Source organism: Amblyomma maculatum, chromosome 5, assembly GCF_055883805.1.
Source record: "Amblyomma maculatum isolate TAMU_Amacu chromosome 5, ASM5588380v1, whole genome shotgun sequence".
NCBI classification, from domain to species: domain Eukaryota; kingdom Metazoa; phylum Arthropoda; class Arachnida; order Ixodida; family Ixodidae; genus Amblyomma; species Amblyomma maculatum.
The window spans coordinates 106,840,072-106,861,506 of NC_139348.1; the positions used below are offsets into that span (position 1 = coordinate 106,840,072).

Here is a 21,435-nt window from a genome sequence, read left to right on the forward strand (position 1 = left end):
ATCGCGACGTGTTTTTTTACCGCTCGTCCAGGCTGCTGCTGCGGGTGAAAGTTTGGCGACGCGGCTCTGCCTTGTGACTGGTATTATACTATTTACGGCCACGTGGCAACGGCCAAGCTGCGCGTCGTTATAACTTTCCCACGAGATCTCGCTCTCTCCCGCACGTCGGACGCGCGTCACAGCCTCATAGGATTGCGCGGCGAGGGCGAGAAGACCGCGGCGGCAGGGTACTGCCGAAGTTTTTCCAAGAACGCGATTTTGTTTCTCGAAATTGCCGACCTTGCAACAACCACAAAACAAAACAAAACAAAAAAAAAAGCTTTGCTGCCGTTTGATTAACACCTTTCTCCTTTTATCTGCATTCGCCTGTATGGCGCTGCTTCCTAGCGTCGCGTGGATTCACTCGATAATTAGGGTAGTGACTGGTCGGGTAGCCACCTGAAAATTATCGAGTGACTCTAGCGTCGGGTCCGCTCCATACTGCCCTAACTCTGGCTTCGGTTAAGCCTGTCCCGTCGTTATGCGAGCGGTCCGGGCTGGGCGTCGGCATGCCGCGCTCGCTTGTGAAAAATGCACGCGCTGAACCTGTACACCGTCGTAAAATTATACGCTCGTCACCGGGGTGCCCGAAACTGTCGTCGAAGCTGTTCCCCGTCGTTTTGCGGCAAGTTCGCTCCGCAGGTCGTGCGTTTCTGCTTCGGGTTCGCCCCGCCTTCCTGAAAATTTATTGCGATTCGTGGACGACGGTCTCGTCGATGTGCGGCGATCATCGCCGCGTTTCATCTCGATTCCATCGCAGGACTGCGTGCGGGGAATTAATTAATCGAGCGGTCTGTTTTATTGCCTTCTTCGGAGACTGCGCCGGGAGCGAAGGTCGGCCGGTCACTCACTGGCTCGTTGGCCGAATGTCACATTCGCCAGCCCGCACACGTGCAGTGCTTTTGATTCCTGTTTCGCTGTTATTAGTCCGGAACATCACTCCCCCTTCGTGTCAAGCAGAGATGCGGCAGGTACAGCGTGCGACCGCAGTTGCTGTGAAGGGCGCTGGCGTCGGAACTGGTGTCGATACCCATGCCGGTTGAGGTGGACTGGGGGAACGCTCTTCGCGCTCCCGAGGACCGGGGTCTGCTCCTCGCGTCTCCGTCTCTCGTGGGCTGGAGGTGCGGTGGTGGATAGATCATTCTTTTTTTTAACGCGCGTCGTGTTGACCGAAAAATTTCAGTGGCCGTGCAGCTGTTGTCAAGCTGCGTCTGCGCGCTGTTATAATTGAATGGTTGCGCTCACGACACCGCAGCTGGGCTGTGTGGCAGATCTTTTCGTGACACGAAATCGAATGCCACCCAAGCACATTTGATGCGCCTTCCTGAACTGATGGAAGCCTTTAAAGACAACGATGTCCAGGGCCTTTTAAGACCTGTTAAGAAAAGGAACCCAATGCTTCGATCGGGTACCGGAGATAGTCTGTGCAAAATGCTACAGCGATAGGCGCGCTCCGCAAAGCGGCAAAAATACAAATCAAAGCTCTCTCATACTCTCTCCTTCGGAAACCAGCTCCCCCGTTCTCTACGCTGGCCCGTCTAGCCGCGAGGCTGACGTCAGAATAGCAACGATGATGATGATGAGGTCTTTGGGGGTATTGGCGGGGATACTGGATGCGGGTTATGCCGGCCTATGTCGTGGCGGCACTCTTGGCGTCCAGGCGAAGGGGTGGTGGGATTTTGGGAGGGGGGGGGGGAGGGGTCATCGTCTTGAAGCCGCTCTCGACGTCGTCAGCTTCATCGCCAGCACCATGGTCAGCAGGCCCGGTTGGAGGCTACAGATGTGCAGCCAGGCCGGACTCCTCCAGGAAGGCCAGCAGGAGCCGGTGGGCTGCCAGGGGACTCCTGGCCGAGACGAGCACCTGGTCCTCCGTGGCAGCAGGGAGTCCGAGGGCCCTGTAGCCTGCCTCCATCTTTCGACGGTGGTGGGCGTGTGCTGGGCACACATAAAGGAGATGCCCCAGCGTTCCTGCGTCGCCACAGGAGGGGCATGCAGGGGAGGGAGCCCGTGTTGACTCGTGTATTCATACGTTTTGTTGAGCGTCTTTGAAAATAAACCGTTTCCAACGCTGTTATTCGGTGCCAGCGGTGGCCTAAATTTCACCAGCCAAAGGACGAGACACAGGAAAGAAGAGGTCAGGACAAGGCTGGTCTTCTTTCCTGTGTCTCGTCCTTTGGCTGGTGAAGTATGAACCCTTACCAACGTGCCCAGTCGTCAACCTTGTGGCCTAAATTACTGCGCAACCCTCGACAGCAGCGTCCATCATAACCGGTGTGAGTTTTATGTCTCAGATCTCTCGGAACCGAACAACGCGCGGTGTGAAAACAGACGAGGGCCGCTCGTTCGATTCTATATCCGACTGTCTTTGCAGTTCAGGGGAACAGTTTAAATGCCGCTCCCGACCGACGTTGATGCAAGCGGAGCGGGCGCACCTGTGTCACACTGTACTCTGGGCGCCGTGCATTGTATCAGCGTAATAATGTGCGTAGTAGCACGTATGTAGTCGGCGCAAATGGACCACTGGCGGAAGTGGGGGAAGCGCTCGATTCACATGTCATGCTGTCACCTTTGCGACGACTTTGTGTAACGACGCGGGTGCCCTAATTAATGGGCCGCCTTTCTCTGGATAGGTTGCATACCATTATCGCGATGCTAATTGTGGCGAGGAGTATACATAGTAGGGCGCTGTTTGTGCTGTATCTTTCTGCAGCACGTGGCGTGGCTTGAAGAAGGTAGGGTAGAAAAGAAACAATTCGATCTACAGCTGCGAGTTTTTGTTTCTTTTTGCCTAACGTTCTTGGCGTCACCGAGACTGCAGAGAGAGAGAGAGAGAGAGAGAGAGAGAGAGAGAGAGAGAGAGAGAGAGAGAGAGAGAGAGAGAGAGAGAGAGATGTTTTGATTATAACGCTTTCCAAACGGAACTTATGCTCAACTCTAAAGAGCAAACGGGAAGCTTGGCGCATTCCTAATTTAGAATCGCATTTGGAACCGGAATAGTGCTGCTCTTTCGTGTCTGTATATATGCGTGCATGAGCTGCTTGGCGCCTGTTGGTCCGGTTCTCACTTTTGGTCTTCTTTTCCTCGTTTCCTCCCGATTCTTCGTGCTGCGCGCGTGCGTTTTTTTTCGCTTCCATGTGCTCGTAGAACCTTTGGCCTTGTCACAGTATTCTTTACTTGTTTAGGCATGTGCGCCATGTAGTGGCGTATACCGTACAACGTCTACTTTCCTGCCTTGACAATCTTGTGTTTTTGCCTTCGTGCCAAGGTCGTCGTTTTTTTTTTCTTGTTTTTTTTTCTTCTCTCTACCGGAGGTGTACACACCGCACGAACGAAAAAGAGGTAGCAAAAGTGGGGAAAAAAAGAACGACGTTTTATTAAAAGAAAAAAAAAAGAATCCTATCTTCGGTATAGTTGCGATGTTTTTGAGAAATTTTGGAGCGAGGGTCGTTTGGCTACCGGTGCATTGTTGTGATAACGTCGCATGCTACCGTTTCCACCGTTTCAGGTGGAGCGTGCGTGTTATTCGTTTTGCTCCAGCGAGGATCCGAGCTGCGAAGTGATGGGAGGGATGATGATTCACCGCGTCGTGGCACGAGGGTGTAGAGGAAAGCGCGCACTGTTGTGCAAGCAGTGGCGACGGGCACCACACTGCAAGAACATCATATACATATACTGGTCGAAGGTCTACCGGAGGACGACCTCGGGGTAAAAATAAAATGCCCTCAAGATGGCTGCCTTTCTCGCACGGCGCGAAGACGCTCGTCGAATTAGCTCCGGTCGTCTCATCGTGGTTGCTCCTAGCTTGCTCGTGTGCCCGGGGGAATGATCTTCGGTTACGTCACAATCGGGCGTTCCCTTTCGTATTTCCCGTGCGTGTACACATAACCGCTCCGCTCGCTCACAACCGTCAGTTTCAAAGCGAGGCCCTGTTTCGTCGTTGCTAGTGGGGCTTCAAGCGTGCCGCCGCAGCCGTTTGCTTTGCGGGTGTGGCTTTCGCGACGTCGGCTCCCCCGCCGGGGGGGCTGCCAGCGGATCCGACCCACCGGCGGTGCACGTGCGCACACGCTGAGAAGGAAGCCCGCTGGAACACGGGATGCCGCTCTGTTCTGCACGGCCGTCGTCTTCGCACATCCGTGTCGCTTCTCGTCGCGAGCCACGTGCACGGCGACCCGCCGTCTTTGCACGGCGCAGGTTACACCTGCGCGAGTGAGGTTTAGAGCGCGTGGCACGCGGTGTCCGCGACAGAGCGCGTGCTCTCGCCCCTTTGCTCTCCTCTGTCATTTTGCCGCTTTGAAGGGACGGTGCGGATAAATTGAAGTTGGCCATTATTATTATTATTATTATTATTATTATTATTATTATTATTATTATTATTATTATTATTGTTGTTGTCGGCAGATTCCGCGTTCCAACATGAACAGGGTGGGGACGGCAGGTGCTAAATCGGAATTAAACACGGGTATATCAGGCATAAAATTGAAGTCTTTAAAGTTAAGAGTTGTCTAAATTAAGAGGCATAAAAAGAAACGTTGAGCATGGTCACGACTGTCATTTCCATCTATCATGTAGCAGCGGTGGGCAATAGCGATTTGAGAGCCTGCCTGCCTTGCTTGCTAGAGGTGCAGGGTACGATCCCCTTTAACGGTGACCATTGACACATTGACTTTATCCACCCTTTCTTATTTTTTTTTTATTTAACCGCATCTCATTGATGGTCTTCGTGGGAATACACGGTTTGCCTTATTACATCCTCGTGACGTTTTAGGCCCCATATACATGTCCGCTTAATTTGCCGCAGGAAGTGGCACGACAAAGCGTATGTCGCGGACATGAGTCTCAACGGGTCGCTTGGCGCTCTTTTGACCGAATATGCTCCTGCGGGCCATCAAATCTGTTAATATGAAAGAAAGGGCGTATACGTATATGGACGTGGCGGCTTTTTGATAGTACGTGAGCTCCGTAGGCAATGCGAGTTTTACTTTTTTTCGTGGGCCGTGAAGGGCGCTCCAGGTCTGGGCGAGATCGTGACCGAAAACGTTGGTCGCGACGATGTCCGTAATACGACGGTTCTTTCCGAATGCTCTTCCTTCCCAGTACGCTCTTTTCGACCCTGTTGTCATGGTCTCCATAATAGAGCGTAATATATCCGGCATCTGTTCTGCCGACGCCGTAAACGACAAGCGCACTGCGTTCAGGATTCTCCCCCCAGGGTGGAGTTGAAATCGCTCTGCTCGGTGCTAATGACTAATCAACCCCTTTGATCCTGCACACGATAAAAGTGCGTATCGGAATCAGGCATCACGTGGGACGTGAGGTGATGCGCGGCCCGTTTGTGGCTCAATGTCGGCGCATGTCGACCTCTCGCCCTCTCCGCCGGCTCTTCGAGTCTGCATGTCTGAGCGGTTTAATTCCCCCGACTTATATTCACACATCTGTGCTGGCTGCTGATAAAGACGGCATATTTGGAGCGCCGATATGACCGCCGCGCAATCTCCTGCGAAGAGGTGCGAGCAACCGAGTTGCGCTGGCTGCTGATATTAGGCCGCGGTGTTGCAGGCCGATGCTGCTGCTACTGCCTTCATGCCTATAACGTGTAAATGTCACGGGGACAAGCGCAGTCTTATCTGTGGTCGCAGGTTGGCGGGCATTCGGTCACCTCCTCCTCCTCCTCCTCCTCCTCCTCCTCCTCCTCCTCCTCCTCCTCCTCCTCCTCCTCCTCCTCTATCCATCTGTTGCTAGAGTGCGCCGATATGCGTCAGTGTTTTCTTCGGCTCATGTTTAATGATTTTGTCTCGCCCGCGTTCACTGGACGTCAGCCTGTTTCGCATGTTTTCGAGGCATACGTTAAATATTCATTAATTTCGAGAAGAACAGCATCGGGTCTTATGCGCAGCACGCAGTATGTTTGGAATGACACGCTGCTTGTTTTCTTCTTTTCTTTTTCCTTGTTTTGACTTTTGGCAGTTCTTCGGCGTGACGAGAGGGAACGAAAAATGGTGCGTTTTTGTGTAGTGTGTAGTAAAGACGAACCTTTTTGAGGAAATGGAAGACGCAGTATAACCAATCGGCTGTCGGATTCTCGCCGGACATTTCAGACGCGCATTAAGGGAAGTGGGGAATGAACGAACTGAAGAAAAAAAAAGTGGTGTATAGGGATCCTGGTTATTCATGGCGGCCTCCGCGGCAGAGATCTTGTATTTTAAGGCGAAAGTCTTTCTTGGCTCATAAGTAAAGTGACTGTCCGCGGAATGCGTGACTAGAAGGCAGTTCCCAAGCCGATCCAGCAAAATCCACATAAGCCAACATTGGCTAAACTGGCTGAAGTGTTTAAATATTGGCTAATCACTAGCCAAAATGCTATGCAAAAGGTAAGGATAAGAAAAAACTATTACCTGAAAATACAGTGTCAAAACAAGTGAAAACAAATTAAAATTAAGATATAAAAATATAAACTAAACAAAATCTCATATAAAACAAAATTAGAAATAAAAATACAAATTAAATATAAAAATAAAAACAAATTCCAAGTTAAAAGTAGGCTTTCGCCTTATGCACCTCAGCAGTCTTAACTGCCCCCTAGAACTTTTCCCCGACGCGTCTGGGATGGATCATTTCGTGTTCGAAGCTAAAGGTCTCTCCCACAGTGACGGCGAAAGTGTCCGGACGAACTGTCAATCACCCGTTGTGTGTAATAGTGTCAAATTTGGTATCCAATCTTTATTAGAGTATGGCCAACTCGATGATGACCTCCAAATTATCAAATTATACTGCCCCCCCCCCCCAACACACACACACACACACACACACACACACACACACACACACACACACACACACACACACACACACACACACACACACACACACACACAGACACAGACACAGACACAGACACAGACACACACACACACACACACACACACACACACACACACACACACACACACACACACACACACACACACACGCACACACACACACGATGGCCCCCTGGACCCCCAAAACTTGACCTCGTCAGAATTTGACCAAATTCCGTATGGCCCGACAGAATTAAGTATTTGATCCCTTGAACCCCCCAAACATTGATGTGGAACCTAATTTCCAAACTTTGGTGGGCCGCCCCCATCAAGCAACCCTCCAGAATTTGGCTTCGCTCGGATCTGACTATACAAACGACAACAGTACAGAGCAGCGAAACGCAGTACTCATTACGCAACTCGCAATCCTGCTTAAGTGCACTCCTGTAATTTTCTTTTTTTTTTTTTACACCCATTTCGTGCTTCGTATTCTCGTTGTCGCACTTGAAAGATGAATTTTTTTTTTCCAGTACCACTTTAGCACACCGTTAGTTTTAGGTCCTCTAAATTATGGAACACAGACAAAATACGAAAGTGACGGAAAAGTCGCCGCGACAAACGCTGACACTGTGAGGCGGGGTGCGGTCTTGAACAGAAGGCGGTCGTTATTTATCAATTTGTTGTGAAGAGCCACGCAATGTTTTGCAGCTCGTTTACATTTGGGGAGTTCTATTATTAAGGGGCATTGCGCATACTTGGTGTGTGCGGGAGAGTCCTTTTTACTCGATGTTTTGGAGCCGAATGAAAAAAAACTCGAAGAATGTTGTGTGTCGGGTAAACTGCACCGTCCGTTCCAAATTTCCCCCGAAACGAAGTGAACTTTGGAAAGCGCCCACGATTAAATTGGCCGAAAAGTTCCGCAAATGCGTATACCACGGCAGGGAACGCACGAACCAACCGATACGTTCACTCAGTGGATACATCGATTCTGTGCTCTTCATTGACAGGCGAACAACTTCGGAAAACCAGTAGAAACAAAGGAGGCACGGGTGGTTTGCACGGCGTGTTGGGCGGAAAATTACGAGCGTTTAATAACGGGGGTCATTCTTTTCTTTCCGTCGTGCGCATATGGCCGCGCTGTGTGCCGCTGGACGCGTTTAGGTATAGAAAGCGGATCTGTTCGCGTCGAGAACAGGTGCAGGCAGCCGCGTTGTCATAGTAACCCGCATTTTGTTCTTTAGGACATGATTTACGGCCGCTTTGCAGATCCGCCTTTTCTGGAGCGGGGAGAATGCAAGCGTTTGTGCTTGAAGAGGTACTCGGTGCAAAAACTTTGGCGATTTTCTGTACGGATGGAACGTAGGGGTAAGGGCTTTGCGCCTTTCGGCCCGCTTTCCCGGGTCACCGTTGGGTACCCTCGCGGGAGGCGTCCCCTTTAGGGTAGGAGCCGTGTACGGCATCTGTAGAGGCGTGCATGAAAGGAACCGCCTCAGGCGGCTTCATCTTCCCGAGTGCTGTTCACGTTTTTAACTGCGCGGTTGCGGTTTCTTCCTCACTTTTTTTTTGGCTTTCCATACTTGTGAGTCGAACCTTGTAACCTTGTGTCCCCTCTACAGTCGGGTTGTACCTGACTTCACGGGCACCGCAATGTAGCGTAGGGCGCAGCTTGCACGAGGCAGGTCGGTACAGGGGAGTGGAAGAAAACAAAACAACAAACAAGCCTAAAGCAATGCCGGTCGCCTCGCGTTCCCCGTGGTTGAGATTTCTGGGCGGCTTTGTCACACAGTGCGGTTGGGTGTGACGTTGCCAGCTTAGCAGGTTCAGTGCGTTTCTAGAACTTGCTTCTTCAAGCAGACGAGTACTACTAAACTGGACGGATGTCGTGCAAATAACTGCGCGTGCGCCGTCGCGCTGACCACTTATATATAGCGGCTCTGCCGTGTCGTGCATGGTGTGTTATACAGCATGCCTCCCCCAGCGCAGGCAGTTCTTGGTCCTACGGGGCTGGCACGGTAGGTCAACGCCGCTTGCGGCGGGGGGCTAGCCAGCCACCGAATTTTTATATGTTGTAGGCCGTCATTGCACCCGCCACCGCTTAGGTGGTGGACGACGGCTGTTGCGGCGCACATCTTTCTCTCCCTCTTCTTTTTTTCTTTCTTCTCTGTTTTCTCTTCTGTCTGCACGAGGCAGCGGAGGTGGCTCAGCTACAGAGCCAGTAGCAGGCCCGTGCATTTTCTTTTCCTTCTTCCTTCAACCACAACAACAACTTATCTTTAAATCTCTACTCTCCCGGTTGAGGTGGGCGATGTTTGATGGAGCCGAAAAAAGCAAAGCCCCCCCCCCCCCCCTCCTAGTGAAAAAAATCTATATTAGTCACAATAACCTCATACAAATTCTCATACTAAACTCGTACAAATCTCATATAATATCATACAAATCTCATTCAATGTATGCGAAATATATGAGATTGTATTACATTTGTATGAGATTAGTATGAGAACTTTGTATGAGGTTATTGTGACTCGTATGGCTTTTTTCACTAGGGCGTGTGCTGCGCGCCGTCGGGGCGCGTTAAGGTACCCCGGGTGGTAGACATTTCCGGAGCCCTCCACTACGGCGTGTCTCCTATGGACGTTACAATCCCATAAACCAACCATACGAACCTTAATCTCCGCTCCTTCCTCGGAGAGCGAACGGACACGCGATTTGCGCAAGCCCGCCCGTCGTCGTCGTCTCCGCGCGTGCGAAGGCGCGAAGCGGCGATGATATCGTCTAGCGCCTGAATTACAAATAAAAAGAGGAGCCGAGGAGGCGCAGGAGCGCGTCGCGCCATTTCGTCATGCCTGCACGCGCCGCACCGCGCAACACTGCGTGCGGGATATGAAAGCGCGCCACTGTTTGGGATCAAGGCTGCTGCCTCCTCCTCCTTTCCCAGTCGCATGGTGCTGCTGTTGGCCGGCTTTCTCCTCGCGTATGAAAGACTCCGCATAAAGGAGAGATGAGCTACTACTCATCTGGCACGAAATGAGTGAGAGGGTAGCCTTTAGTGTTCACTAAGGAAAAGGGAGAGAGAGAGAGAGAGAGAATGGGCCGAGGGACGCCGTCTACACAACTACGTCCCTTCGCATTCATTATCGTTTTCACGCGTTTATTCCTCGCCCACTTGCGGTATTCCACGTTTTTTTTTTCTTTAATTTTTCTTCCTCCTTTTGCATTCCGAGTGGTGACCAATGCGACGCTTGGCGGTTTTTGCGTCCCGCGTTCCGTTTGTTGTTTTTTTTTTTTTTTCGCGGTTGCGTCACGTTGTGCCGGCGCCGCAATGTTGGCTCGTGACCTCCGGACCGTCGTTTGGTTTTGCTTCGGCTTAAGTCGGCGGCGAGTCGCCGGTGTGCACCCCGTTTTCGCCTTAGCGCCCCAGGTTTAAAGCACCCGCGCCAGGGATGTTACGGGGCATGGCGTTGCACCCATACACGAAGCTCGGTGAAGTGCTCGGTTGTGGTAGCGCTCTGTTCGTTCCGTATACGCGCTTGTGCAGTGCTCTTTATTCGGTCATCGTGTGTCAGGTGACGACACCCGACTCTTGGAACTCCGGACCAGTGCCCGAAGTAATCGCCAAAGGCGCCCCCTGGGCTCCGCATTGTCAGTGGACGTTAAATAATCTCTGGTGGTGTTACTATAAATGAATTCGGAGTCCCCGTAGCCCATGCCTCGATTTGGAACGTCAGAGCTGCGCGATTTACAAGGTCCGTGTTTCGCCAGGATATAACGCTTCAGTATCCTAAGCATTGTGCCTTTCACTGGTTGGATAAAAAGATAACACCAGTTGCCACGTCTTCGAGCGGCGCTGCTGCCCGTGGTTTTTCGTTATAATACGCAGGTTTGGCCCGAGGAACAGCCTGCCGTGTGTGTAATGCGCAGTTTTGTGACACGTATACAGGGTCGTTCATTTCTAGTGCGAACACATGAGGAGGTGGCTGCTGTTTTTAAAGAGCCATTGCGTATGGGGCCGCATATTGAACCAAAGCAGAAGTAGAGCAGGCAGCACAGGTGATGTTTCCCATGTCCAGCAACTTCAATGCACGGCCGGCCGGATCAGGCGTAATGGCACTTTGAAGAGACGCAGGCGTTCGTCTGTTTGCGTTAAGAGTGGACGACCCTGTACATGGTTTTTCACTATGGTTGGCAGCTCAAGTTATATAGGAGCAGCCAAACACAATTTGTGCGGCTTTAATCCTCTCTCCAGCCTTACCTTCGCCCCCCGAAAGGTTATTAATTGCCTTTTAAGTAATACTTATCTCTCACGACGTCTGAAGGTGGGAGTTCTGAAAAACCGGAAGTTCGAATGGAGCGACCAGTTTAACATTTTTTCGCGGTCGTTGTTCGCCGCGGTTTTTCCCCGCTCTTCGGATCAGAAAGTATAAAGGAAGCTATGTTCGGATAGACGCGCACATAGGTATCCCGAAAATGTCGCTCTCCTTCCCGCCACACTTCGTAGGTCGCCGGCCGGTTTGTTCGTCTCCTTCGCTTGGGCGCCAGGAGTCACTCGGGCGCAGCGTAGCGTGGTGCCGGCATCGGCGCCTCGGTGACGCGCGGCTCGCTTTCGTCACCTCCGCCGCCGCCTTGTCACCGGCGTCAGGCTCGCGCCGAGAGCCGTGTGGTTGGCGAGCGGTTGTATGCAAAATCGAATTCTGTTAGAGGAATGAAAAAAAAAAAAAAAAATACCAGAAAAGAAAATCTCGCTGTGAACGAAAGCTGTGACGTCAGAGACCAATGCAGGTCACGTCAGGGATTAACAAAAAAAAAAAAAAAAGTGCGGTATAGCTGCTGCATCGTCGTTTTCAGTTCAACTAGGGTCCCTAGAAATATTGTTCAACCCCCTCTTCCCCTTTTATTCTTACCTTGTATTGAGAGAACCATGCACTCACAGTTCTAAAACAAATATTGACACCCTGCTGTCTTCTTTGGACCACGCGCACTTTCATGCTGTTCGTTCGGCCTGGATTGTGAACTAGCATGAATCATTAGTCTCACTAAAGGTTTTATATAGGGTGTCCCAGCTAACCTGGACCAAGTTTAAAAAAAAAAAAATCCGGCTTGCCCTAGCACAGTGAAACAAATTCAGAGATGTTCAGAGTCGCCTATGCTAACCTCCAGTGTTTTTTTCGTTCACTATAGTTGACTAAAGTAAAGACTAATTAGCTATTTCTTTGTAATTATTGGCTTGAGAGAAAAAGTGTGAGTGCAAAGGTTGTAGATCTTCTCGAAAAACTGATAGCTACGTTGTTTCAATCAAACTAGCGTTTATTAAAGTGATATTCGTACCAGCCGGAAACGACGCCTGGCGCAATCCGTAGCACGGCTTTACCCATATGTGGCCGTCATTGTCATCATCTGTATATTGGGTGCCCTGAATGACCGCCTATCGCGACATCGCGGCCTTCCAACAGGAAAGCCTGCACGGCAACGTCGGGCCCCGCTGTCGTGGGTGGCGTCGTCGTATTTTTTGCACCTAGGACCGTCGCCAGCCACTTTTCTTCTGGCCGAGAGGGAAGGGGGATTCAGAGAGAGCAGTGGCCGGCTGCTGTAGGTATTGGCCGTGCGTCCCTCGTACTTTCTCAAGCATCTTCCCCCTCTCCTTGTGTTTTGCCTGGGAGAGGGATCAGCCATGTGACGTCACAGGGTTCGTGGGGGTGGGAGGAGGGAAGGAAGCACGATCAGGCATGGGCGAACTTGATGTCTTCTTGTGCGTTGACTGAAAGGGGGGGCAGCACGTTCTTTGTGGCCCGTTTTTATTACCTCCTTGTGTGACCCGCTTTGTTGTTCACCCGCGCGCCGTCGCTCGACCGAGGTGTTCTCTTGCTCGGAGGTCCCTTCGTTTCTCGCCGCCGGCTCGATTGTCTCCAGCGGCCGAAGAATGAAAGGCAGCTGGTCGGCGTGCTTGCCTAGTGCACGGGAAATACAGCAGGCGTTGCCGGGGAGGCTTTTGCCAACATGCCTCTGCACATATACTTTGCGGGCTGGCGGAATGAATGGGGACAAAATAAAAGCCGCACTCATGTATGCCAGCACGCATGCGCGTGTGCGCTTTTATACTGATACCCAGGACATTAGTAAACTTGCGTGGAATCCATCTGTGGCCGATGACTGTTCCATTTGAATTCCTTCTGTCGAGCTCTTTCAGTTTTCGTTTAAGCAGTGGAATTGCGGCCGTTACGTTAAGTTACGAGCTCCCAACGTACTCGGACATGACAGTATTTTGACCACTTCTTGGTACATAGTCATCCTGTCTCTTAATTGCAGCAGCCTAAGCATAACAGTAGTGAAATCAAAATGACAAAGCAGGGACTAAATGGCAGTTTTTTTTTTTTTTCTGCCTCATGGGACTGTACTTATTCACGGACTCCATTTGGCTGTTGAAGCCGTAACAATTCGAGGCAACCATTCAGTTGTACATTGTTTAACAGGTGCAGGTGAACTCCACATGGTGGTCTTTGTGTAATAATGCTAAATGGACCATTCAAAAGAAGAAAGCCTGCAACTAAAGGTTTAATTAAAGTGTAAATAAGTGTGTGCCATGCAATGTCAGGGAGCTTTATTTATAAGCCCAGGTGGTCATAATTTATCTGTAGTCCTCCAGTACGGCATCCTTTATTGGTTGTATGCAGCTGTGGGAGGTTGAACTCCGCTTGGATACACTGCACCAGTTGCACGAATACCTTTTGAGGTTGTCGTAGGAGCTGCTCAGGTTGTCAGGAGACCAAATCCATGACATTGTGTCATCACATTTGAAATCTAAAAACATAATGTACATTTCGTTGAGAACAGGAATGGCACATGTGTGAAGGAGGGCTTAGTCAGAGTTGTTTTGGCAATCATCTTTCATTTCTTTCTTTTTTCTTGGTCTTGGTTGCATTTTTTCTTCTACTTCCTGCTCTCGTTGTGTCTCCAATTACTTCATGCCATATGGTCGGTCGACGTTTTTTTTTCCACATACTTCATAGCATGTAGACAACATGTGGACTGCAAATTGTACTGCTTGTGAATCTCAAAACTTGATGGCTTAAAAACAATGTTTAGCTTAGTGCAGGCTGATGGGCAGAGGCAGTGACAGGGGAATTTCAAATATTTTGTGTAAGTTGACCATGTGGTTGGAAACAAAAACTCTTCATTAACGTGTCACCCAAAAGATTACGTTTGACGAGCATAATTGTCTATCTTCCGGGACATGTCTCTTCTGCCCGGCTGCAACTTTTATTTTTCCTTGATTAAGTTGTGTGTGGTCATTGTTTCTTTATGTTATCTGCTTGTGTTTCAAGTTTAAGCAATTTGTTTTGTTATTCTTCAGATTTGGCAAAATAATGTTTGTTGGAAGCATGTGTTTTGCATCCTGTGGATGACTTTCTTGATAGGGGCGTATAACTCACTAACTGCTGCTTATCTAATTTTTTCTCGGCACTTTTTAAGAAGGCAAAATTCATTTTGGCTCATAAGATAATGAGCTAAACGCTTGTTTCTCGGCAAAGCAGACTTTAGCAGTCCTGTAGGGATAAGAAAGAAATAAAGCATTCATGTCCTCTTTTCTTGGCGATTCCAAGTGTTGGTGATACTCCGTAGCACAACACAGAAAGGGTTAAGAAATTTCAAATTTGCCACTTATCAGCTTTTTGGTGTGTTCAAAGCTGCTCCCTTTGAAGATTTGCTTCATCGCTTATTATCCTTTGCCCTCTCCATTGCAGACTTACTCTGGCCTCTTCTGCGTCGTAGTCAACCCATACAAGAAGCTGCCCATCTACACTGAGAAGGTGATAGAGCTTTTCAAGGGCAAGAAGCGTCATGAAGTGCCTCCTCATATTTTTGCCGTCACCGATGGGTCCTACCGCAGCATGCTGCAAGGTGGGTGCGCCCTCTAGCTTATCTTTGTGATGGACTACCATATGGTTGTGACATCTAGTAAGGTTTCTTTGAGACATTGCTGGTTTATACTGGGACAAATGATGATCCTGTTTGAGGTTAAAGTGGCACAGTCAAACTTTGGTTCCACATGTTCTTTGTTATGATGTGTAAGACATAAGTAAACATAACCAGAATATTGGAATGACAGAAGTGCCTTGCATTACGCAGCGACTCTATTTATTGCATGTGACAATTTACATCTGGATACATTGTCGCATGTAATTTTCGAGCACCTGGTAGAAGATTTTTGTTTCGTTGCTGGTGTTGTGTTGGTTTCGGTTCCGGCAGCTGTCATAGGAGTTGCTCACGTCACAGAAGATTACAAAAAATCAAGGGGACAGCTAAGCTCTGTTATTAGGGGTGCAGTGTGATGGCGTTCCACACACATAGATGATATTTTCCACTTATTCTTTTTAGCTTTTTCTTGTTTTTTTATACACCGATACTTAGCATAAACAAGCATAGGCTTTCCATTCTGAGCAGTTTGACACCTTTGAGTGCATTTTTTCATTTTCAATTATTTCAGTTGATTGATCAATTACACACTCTAAATTTTGCTAATTTCATTCTCAATAATTTGACACCTTTGGACCCCGTCGATTTATTTTTCATATTTTTAATTCATCAATTACAGAAATACAATGATTTCATTAACTCATCATCACCTATCACAAACCAAACGGTCATCAGTCACTAGAACCAGAAATTATTATGATACATTTTTTTACGCAGCCCCAATCATTTTAGACGTGGTGCTGCCTACTACTACTACTACTACTACTACTACTACTACTACTACTACCACTACTGCTACTACTACTCCGTCGACAGTTTTTCTACCAAATGAGCTGTATAAGCTACCACTTAAAACGATGAGGTTATAGTAGCTTCATTTGTTGCCTCTCTGGCTCCCGAGGCAGGTGAGTGTAAGAGCTTGCAATAAAGTTATGGAGCAGTGACTGGTTCCCTGTATACGTAACTCGACAGAGTCAGGTCGAGTAACTCTGTCGAGTTGAAACTAGTTGTCTGGTTAATGTATACACAGTCAGGTCAAGTAAAATAGGCGGCGGAGCGGGTCGCGTTAACTCGCTTGATCCACTTGTCTACAAGCATGTAGACACTGTCAGGTCAGGGAGTCGAAATATGGGAAACTCCGAGATCAAAAAGCCTCCAGAGCGGTGAGGAGCAATGGCGAAGTTGAATGCTTCTTAGCCCTCAGCAGCGATAAAAAATAATAATCAAAGCTCTCGATAGTAAAAGGCAACGGAATCAAATACGAATAAGAAACTTGCACAATAACTTCAAATCTCGACCTACGCGCCGCTGCGATACTTGCTAGAAAGCGAGTTCGTGTAGACACCAACTGGGTCAAGTAATAGTGACCTCGCTGACTTGACCCGGTGCTGTCGAGTCCATGTATACAGGGTGTGGGCTGCAGTTTATTCCTTACATGACCTGAACCTACATTGTGACATCTGAACCTACCTTGTGACATCATAGTCTCCATACAGGTACTGAACCTTCTGCCAAAAGAGCATGAGAACAAAATCAGCTGTACATTATTCATGTGGCAGAGGCTTATTTCACATGACACTAATGACTTGTGCATCATTCCCAGGAAGGAAGCATGCAACCAAAAAATTTGTCATTTTGAAAGGAATATCGTATTGCATTGCACTATCCAGGAATCTATAGCTTTGGTACCGTGTGCTTTTGGTGTTAGTCATCGGGGGACATTTTAAACTGGGCTACGGGTTTTGTGTGCATGTATTAAATTTTGTCGACGATGAGCGTAAGGAGCAACCGGAAATCTGCTGCGACAAGGTCTCGTTGGAACTGCTCTCAGATTGCATGCTCGGGCTCTGGATGTACAGGGAGTTTTACAGGATTCCTCGCTGAAGCTACCATGATGTGTGGGCTGTGTCGTATTTGTTACATGTATCTTGTGGGGCAGCAAAAATGTAATGTGATCCTGTGAACACAGGAGGGGCTTGACTCTGCTTTCAACATGTCCTGCTCTGGCAGAAGGCGAAAGCTTGTGCAGCACTACATATCCTGCAATTGGAGGGGGGAGGGGCTGTTGTACAGCTGTTTCCGCTGGGGAGGTGTGCAGAGGGGTCGTCAGGAAGTTCGTTTCCCGGACACATTGGCTTGTCTTTTTTTGCCTCGCTTGTTCCTGCGCTTGTGGCATCTTGATTAACTTCTCGAGGTGTGCGGGCCCCGGAGGAAGGAAGTGCGAAAAGGGCGCAGCCCTCTTGTCGCATATCAGGGAGAGGATGTTATGGCAATTGTGCAGTAAGATAGGACTGCTTGAGGTTGAGGTACTGGGCCTGCTGCACAGGATGACATTTTTGCTCGAAAAAAAAAAAAGAATGAGGAGAGGAAGAAAAAGTGTAAAAATTGACGTTCTCTGGGTTTAAAGAGGGACTTTGGTAGGTGAACTAGTGGCTATCCTCTTGGTCCACATATGCGTGCACTCAGAGGCTGTGTCCACCGTTATTGTGGCCACACAGCCACTGTCTTTGGTAATGCTTATTCTGCAGGCGGAAGTAAGTTTTCATTTATGGCATTCTGCGATGATGCTGACAGGTGACAGTGTTTAGCTCTGAAGAGCAGGCATTGTAGCCTTGGAGATGGAAGTGGCAAGGAGGGATGGTGGGTGGTCATTCAACAGAGAGGAGGAGAGTCGGCAGGAGTGATGAAACGAAGAGATGTGGAAGAATGAAGAGGAGTACAGACAGCATTTATACCTTTTTGGAAAGAAGTGAAATATGCGGGCATTGGTAAAGTGTGTATGCAGTAAAAGGAAGTTCCTCTTTCACTTTTGGCCTCATTCACACAAGCACAGAAAAAAAAAAAAAAATTGAGAACTGACACAAGAGGGAAGACCAACTGTCACACGCAGTAGTGAAACCTCAGATTAGGTTTATTAAGATTAGGTGTGGTATGAATGCTCTCGGAGAAAAAAAAATTAAAGGAAATGTATAAACTTGTCGCATCACTACATTTTATCGTCAGTAGTGATTGTGTTCTGTGAAAACAGCCATGGAAGATTAGTGGAGGGCACATAATGAAAGCTGAACACGCACAAGCAAGTCGTGTGAGATGAAGGTGGGAGAAAGGAGGGGACCTGTCACTTTACATTTAAAGCACATTACTGGCATCAGAGTTTTAGCAGTGGAAGGCAGGACCTTCTTACCGCCGTGGAAACTTAATAACCGTGTTTGTTCAGTTCTCACATTGATTTATCTTCCTGTAAGGTCCGCATAACTTTTTGCGACGGGGTGCAAACTCTTTGCGTTGAGAAATGCAACCAGGTCTGCTTTTGAGAAATTTATATTCCTACATATTCTGGGCAGCTTTTTGGAGCCAAGCAACACCTTTACGTTGCTCTCCTTTTAGGACGGCACTGTTTCTTGTTTCTAATGCAGGCGTATTTGATGCCATTCTTTTCTTCCTGCACCATTAAATTTCATATTCTCTGAAAGTGGGAATCGATTCTGCTGCAGACCTAAGCATGTGGTGTGAAAGACCAGCAGTCGAGAGACAACATACTATCTGCTTTCGAAAAGTGGACTGAATCACACGCCTGCAGGCGTTCTTTGTAGGGAGTATTTGTCGCTGCTCTTTTGTGGGCAGAATCAGAATGGAGAATGGCAATAACAGTTTGCTTCATTGAGATTGGTGCACCTGGCGCAGATTTGTGTCTGCGTACTGGGAATATGTACTGTACATGCTTGTGATCTACATGCTTGCAGTGTGTGCTGCACATGGTGTCCTGCACATGCTTGTGATGTCTAGTTTAGTTCAATCACTGATGTGTGAGCTGTGCTGCCTAACTTTTGCATCGTCTCTTGCACTGTTTACCCACACAAGGTTACCCGCTGTTTGGCACCCAGCTTTGGCGCACATTTGGAGAGACAGCCGTTTTGGTTCAGCAGTCGTGCGTGCCATTAGCACACGTACATGCATGCATCGCTGGCTGCTGGAATGCGCCATCGGGGCATTTTGTATAGTGTGCTCCGCTACATGTGGGAAGGGTGGGGGGTTAGACTGTCATTGTGTTTACTACTTTGGTTTCCCCGGCGCAACATAGATGCTGGCACAGTGTTGATTCACTGCATGACCTTACAGTTTATGGATGACGCTGAAAGAAGGCCTGTTATTGCCTTGCAGAGGGTTCCATGCGGTTTGTGATGTGTAAGGTGGGGGCCCCTTGGTGGAACAATGAAGCTTGTGCAGTTTGTAGTGCGCATATATTGGTGACGATGGTATTTTGGTTTCGCTTGTGGTGTCTGGTTTACGTGGTAAGGTGTGTTGGATGTTGGTCATTTGTTCGCTGCGAGTGGGGCTCTGCGTTTTTGTGAGAACAGGCACTGAGGTGACAAGTTAAATTGTACCGCATGCAAATGCCTATATTTTTTTGAAATGCCAGCTGTGCCTTCTTTCTTTTATTTTTGCATGGTTGGGAAGTGTTGGCATTAAAGCTGACTTCACAGCGAGGGAGGAGGTGTCAGTATGGTGCCCTAAGAGGAAATGGCTGCTTTCATGATTGACGTAACTCTTGGATAGCACACTGCCTCTACTAGTTTAAGTTTAAACAGTTCTTGGATTATTTTTTATCTCTTTGAACTTGGGGTTGGTATCAACTGTGCATTTTTAGCAGGAAATGGAGTAGGTTGGTTCACTAAAAGAAGTTTCCATGGCTGGTGAAATGTAGCCTTCTGACTTTGATAAAATGCGGTGAACGGGATAAAATTTGATGAATTTGGTGCTGAAGTTTCATGGCTGTTTTCATGCTTAGATTCGGGGGTAGCAGTTTAGCGGTTGAAATGATTCAAAGGCTCACTTGTTCAGATGAGAACTAGTATTTGAGCAGTCCTGTATGCTTACATTGCCAAGAGTCTACAGAGCGAATAAATACGAGAATGCCTGGTGTGTTCAGGCAACATAATTGCAAGTAGTGCACATATTACTCAGTTTTCAGTCCATTTGAAGCTTAGAAATGAAAGTTCCAGCTTTGCTGGGCTTTCTTTCTTTTTTTTTTTTTTTTTTCATTACATTCTAAATAGTGAGGCATTCCTTTACTTAATGATAAGCTAGTTATAAGCTTCCTGAGTCTGTGTGTGTGCTTGTCCCTTGCAGGGGTAATGTTGTACTGTTCATCTTGTGTTAATTTACGCATTCGGAGCTTAGAAAGGGGTGGGCACGATTGGACATGCACATTCATTTTCCAGTCTGCCTCCGTGCGTGCATTGTCCTCCTTGCAATTGTTGTAAACAGAATTTTTCATTTCGTTCAAAGAGCTGTTTCAAGTTGTTATTGTATCCACTTGATCTGTTGCTCATGTGTAATTTGTCAGCTTTGCTTCGAGTTAATTTTGAAGGCTCTGAAATTGCTGTCTGAAATTGCTCAGTGAAAAAAGCCCCTTACAAAGGCACTTTCTTCTTTCTTTCTCTTCCAGATCGGGAGGACCAGTCCATTCTGTGCACGTGAGTTGGCCGTTTGCATTGTTCATGCCTCTGTTTCATGCACGTCTTGTGTGAGGTGTTTGGTTTGTAGGGTTTAACGTCCCAAACCGACTCGGGCTATGAGAGATGCTTATGTGAGGTGTGAGCACAGCTCAAAGTATTCTTGATTAAATGACTTGCTTCTGGTGTCTTGGTGCCATTATCCAGTTGCGGTGAAATGATAAAATGGTTCTCCCCTTTCTAAGCATCTTGTCGGCATCTGCACTACGTAGGCCTGATATCGTGGGGAAGCTTTGAAGAGCAGACTGGGTTGCAGTTTTATTTTGTGAGCTTTTCGCGTGCACCTGCATGCCATCTGCATGATGCAAAATTCTAAAGGTTAGCAGCCTTTTGCTAACACAATAATGGGATGATCTTTTCTATTCTGCATTTCGTACCTGGTAACCTCTGCTGCTTATGTAAAGCAGAAATCAAGGACCAACCGAAATAATGAAAGACAAATTTTAGGGAGGTGCACTTTAGACCATCTGAATTTGTTAGGTTGGAGATAAGTTAGTTGATTCTTGATGAGACTGCTTGTCAAAGTCTGAAGTTGAGGCATACTTGGCATATTGGAGCTTGGAATTTGGAATGTGTGTTAGACACTTTCTTCCTGGACTCTTTTTTCCTAAAAATTTCCGGAGTCCTTCACTACGGTGCTCTCATAGCCCGAGCTGCTTTGTGACGTTGAACCCCACAAATCAATCAAATCAAATCATACATTTTGGCTGTAAATTCTGTGAAATTGTTGCCCACGACTGTTACTGCTTAGAAACTGGAAGTGAGCGTACAGTAGTACCTTTTGGTTTTCATTTCGTTGTTTAATGGCTGGTTCTACTTGTTTTTTTTTGCATCTATATAAAGCACGTTTCCCTTGCTTTAAATACTTATCATACACGCACTCTGAACACCTAAGCTGGACAGACATGCCATTCCTGGTTTGTTTGAAAAGATTTTGTAATATGCATGTTTTGGTGAATGCTTTGCACTGGCCTATATGTAAGCTCCTCGTTTTAGTATTAGCCAATTGTAAAACTAATTAACAAAAAGAAAAACAAGTGGTTCTTTCACCAAAAAACGAAAGAAAACAGGTCGGAGTGATTGGCATCAATAAGGCAGACAGTATTCTTGTACCA

General features: G+C 47.9%; 1 protein-coding gene across 2 annotated transcripts in view; it reads left to right on the forward strand.

The window, feature by feature from the left end:
* The window catches only part of zip (myosin heavy chain 10), an 87,242-nt gene that overhangs the window by 18,238 nt on the left and 47,569 nt on the right, over positions 1–21,435 (forward strand). For both annotated transcript variants that reach the window (XM_084604063.1, XM_084604062.1), the window contains exons 2-3: positions 14,573–14,729; positions 20,254–20,281. In XM_084604063.1, coding sequence (XP_084460189.1) covers positions 14,573–14,729; positions 20,254–20,281 — 185 coding nt within the window. The remainder of the gene's footprint in view (positions 1–14,572; positions 14,730–20,253; positions 20,282–21,435) is intronic.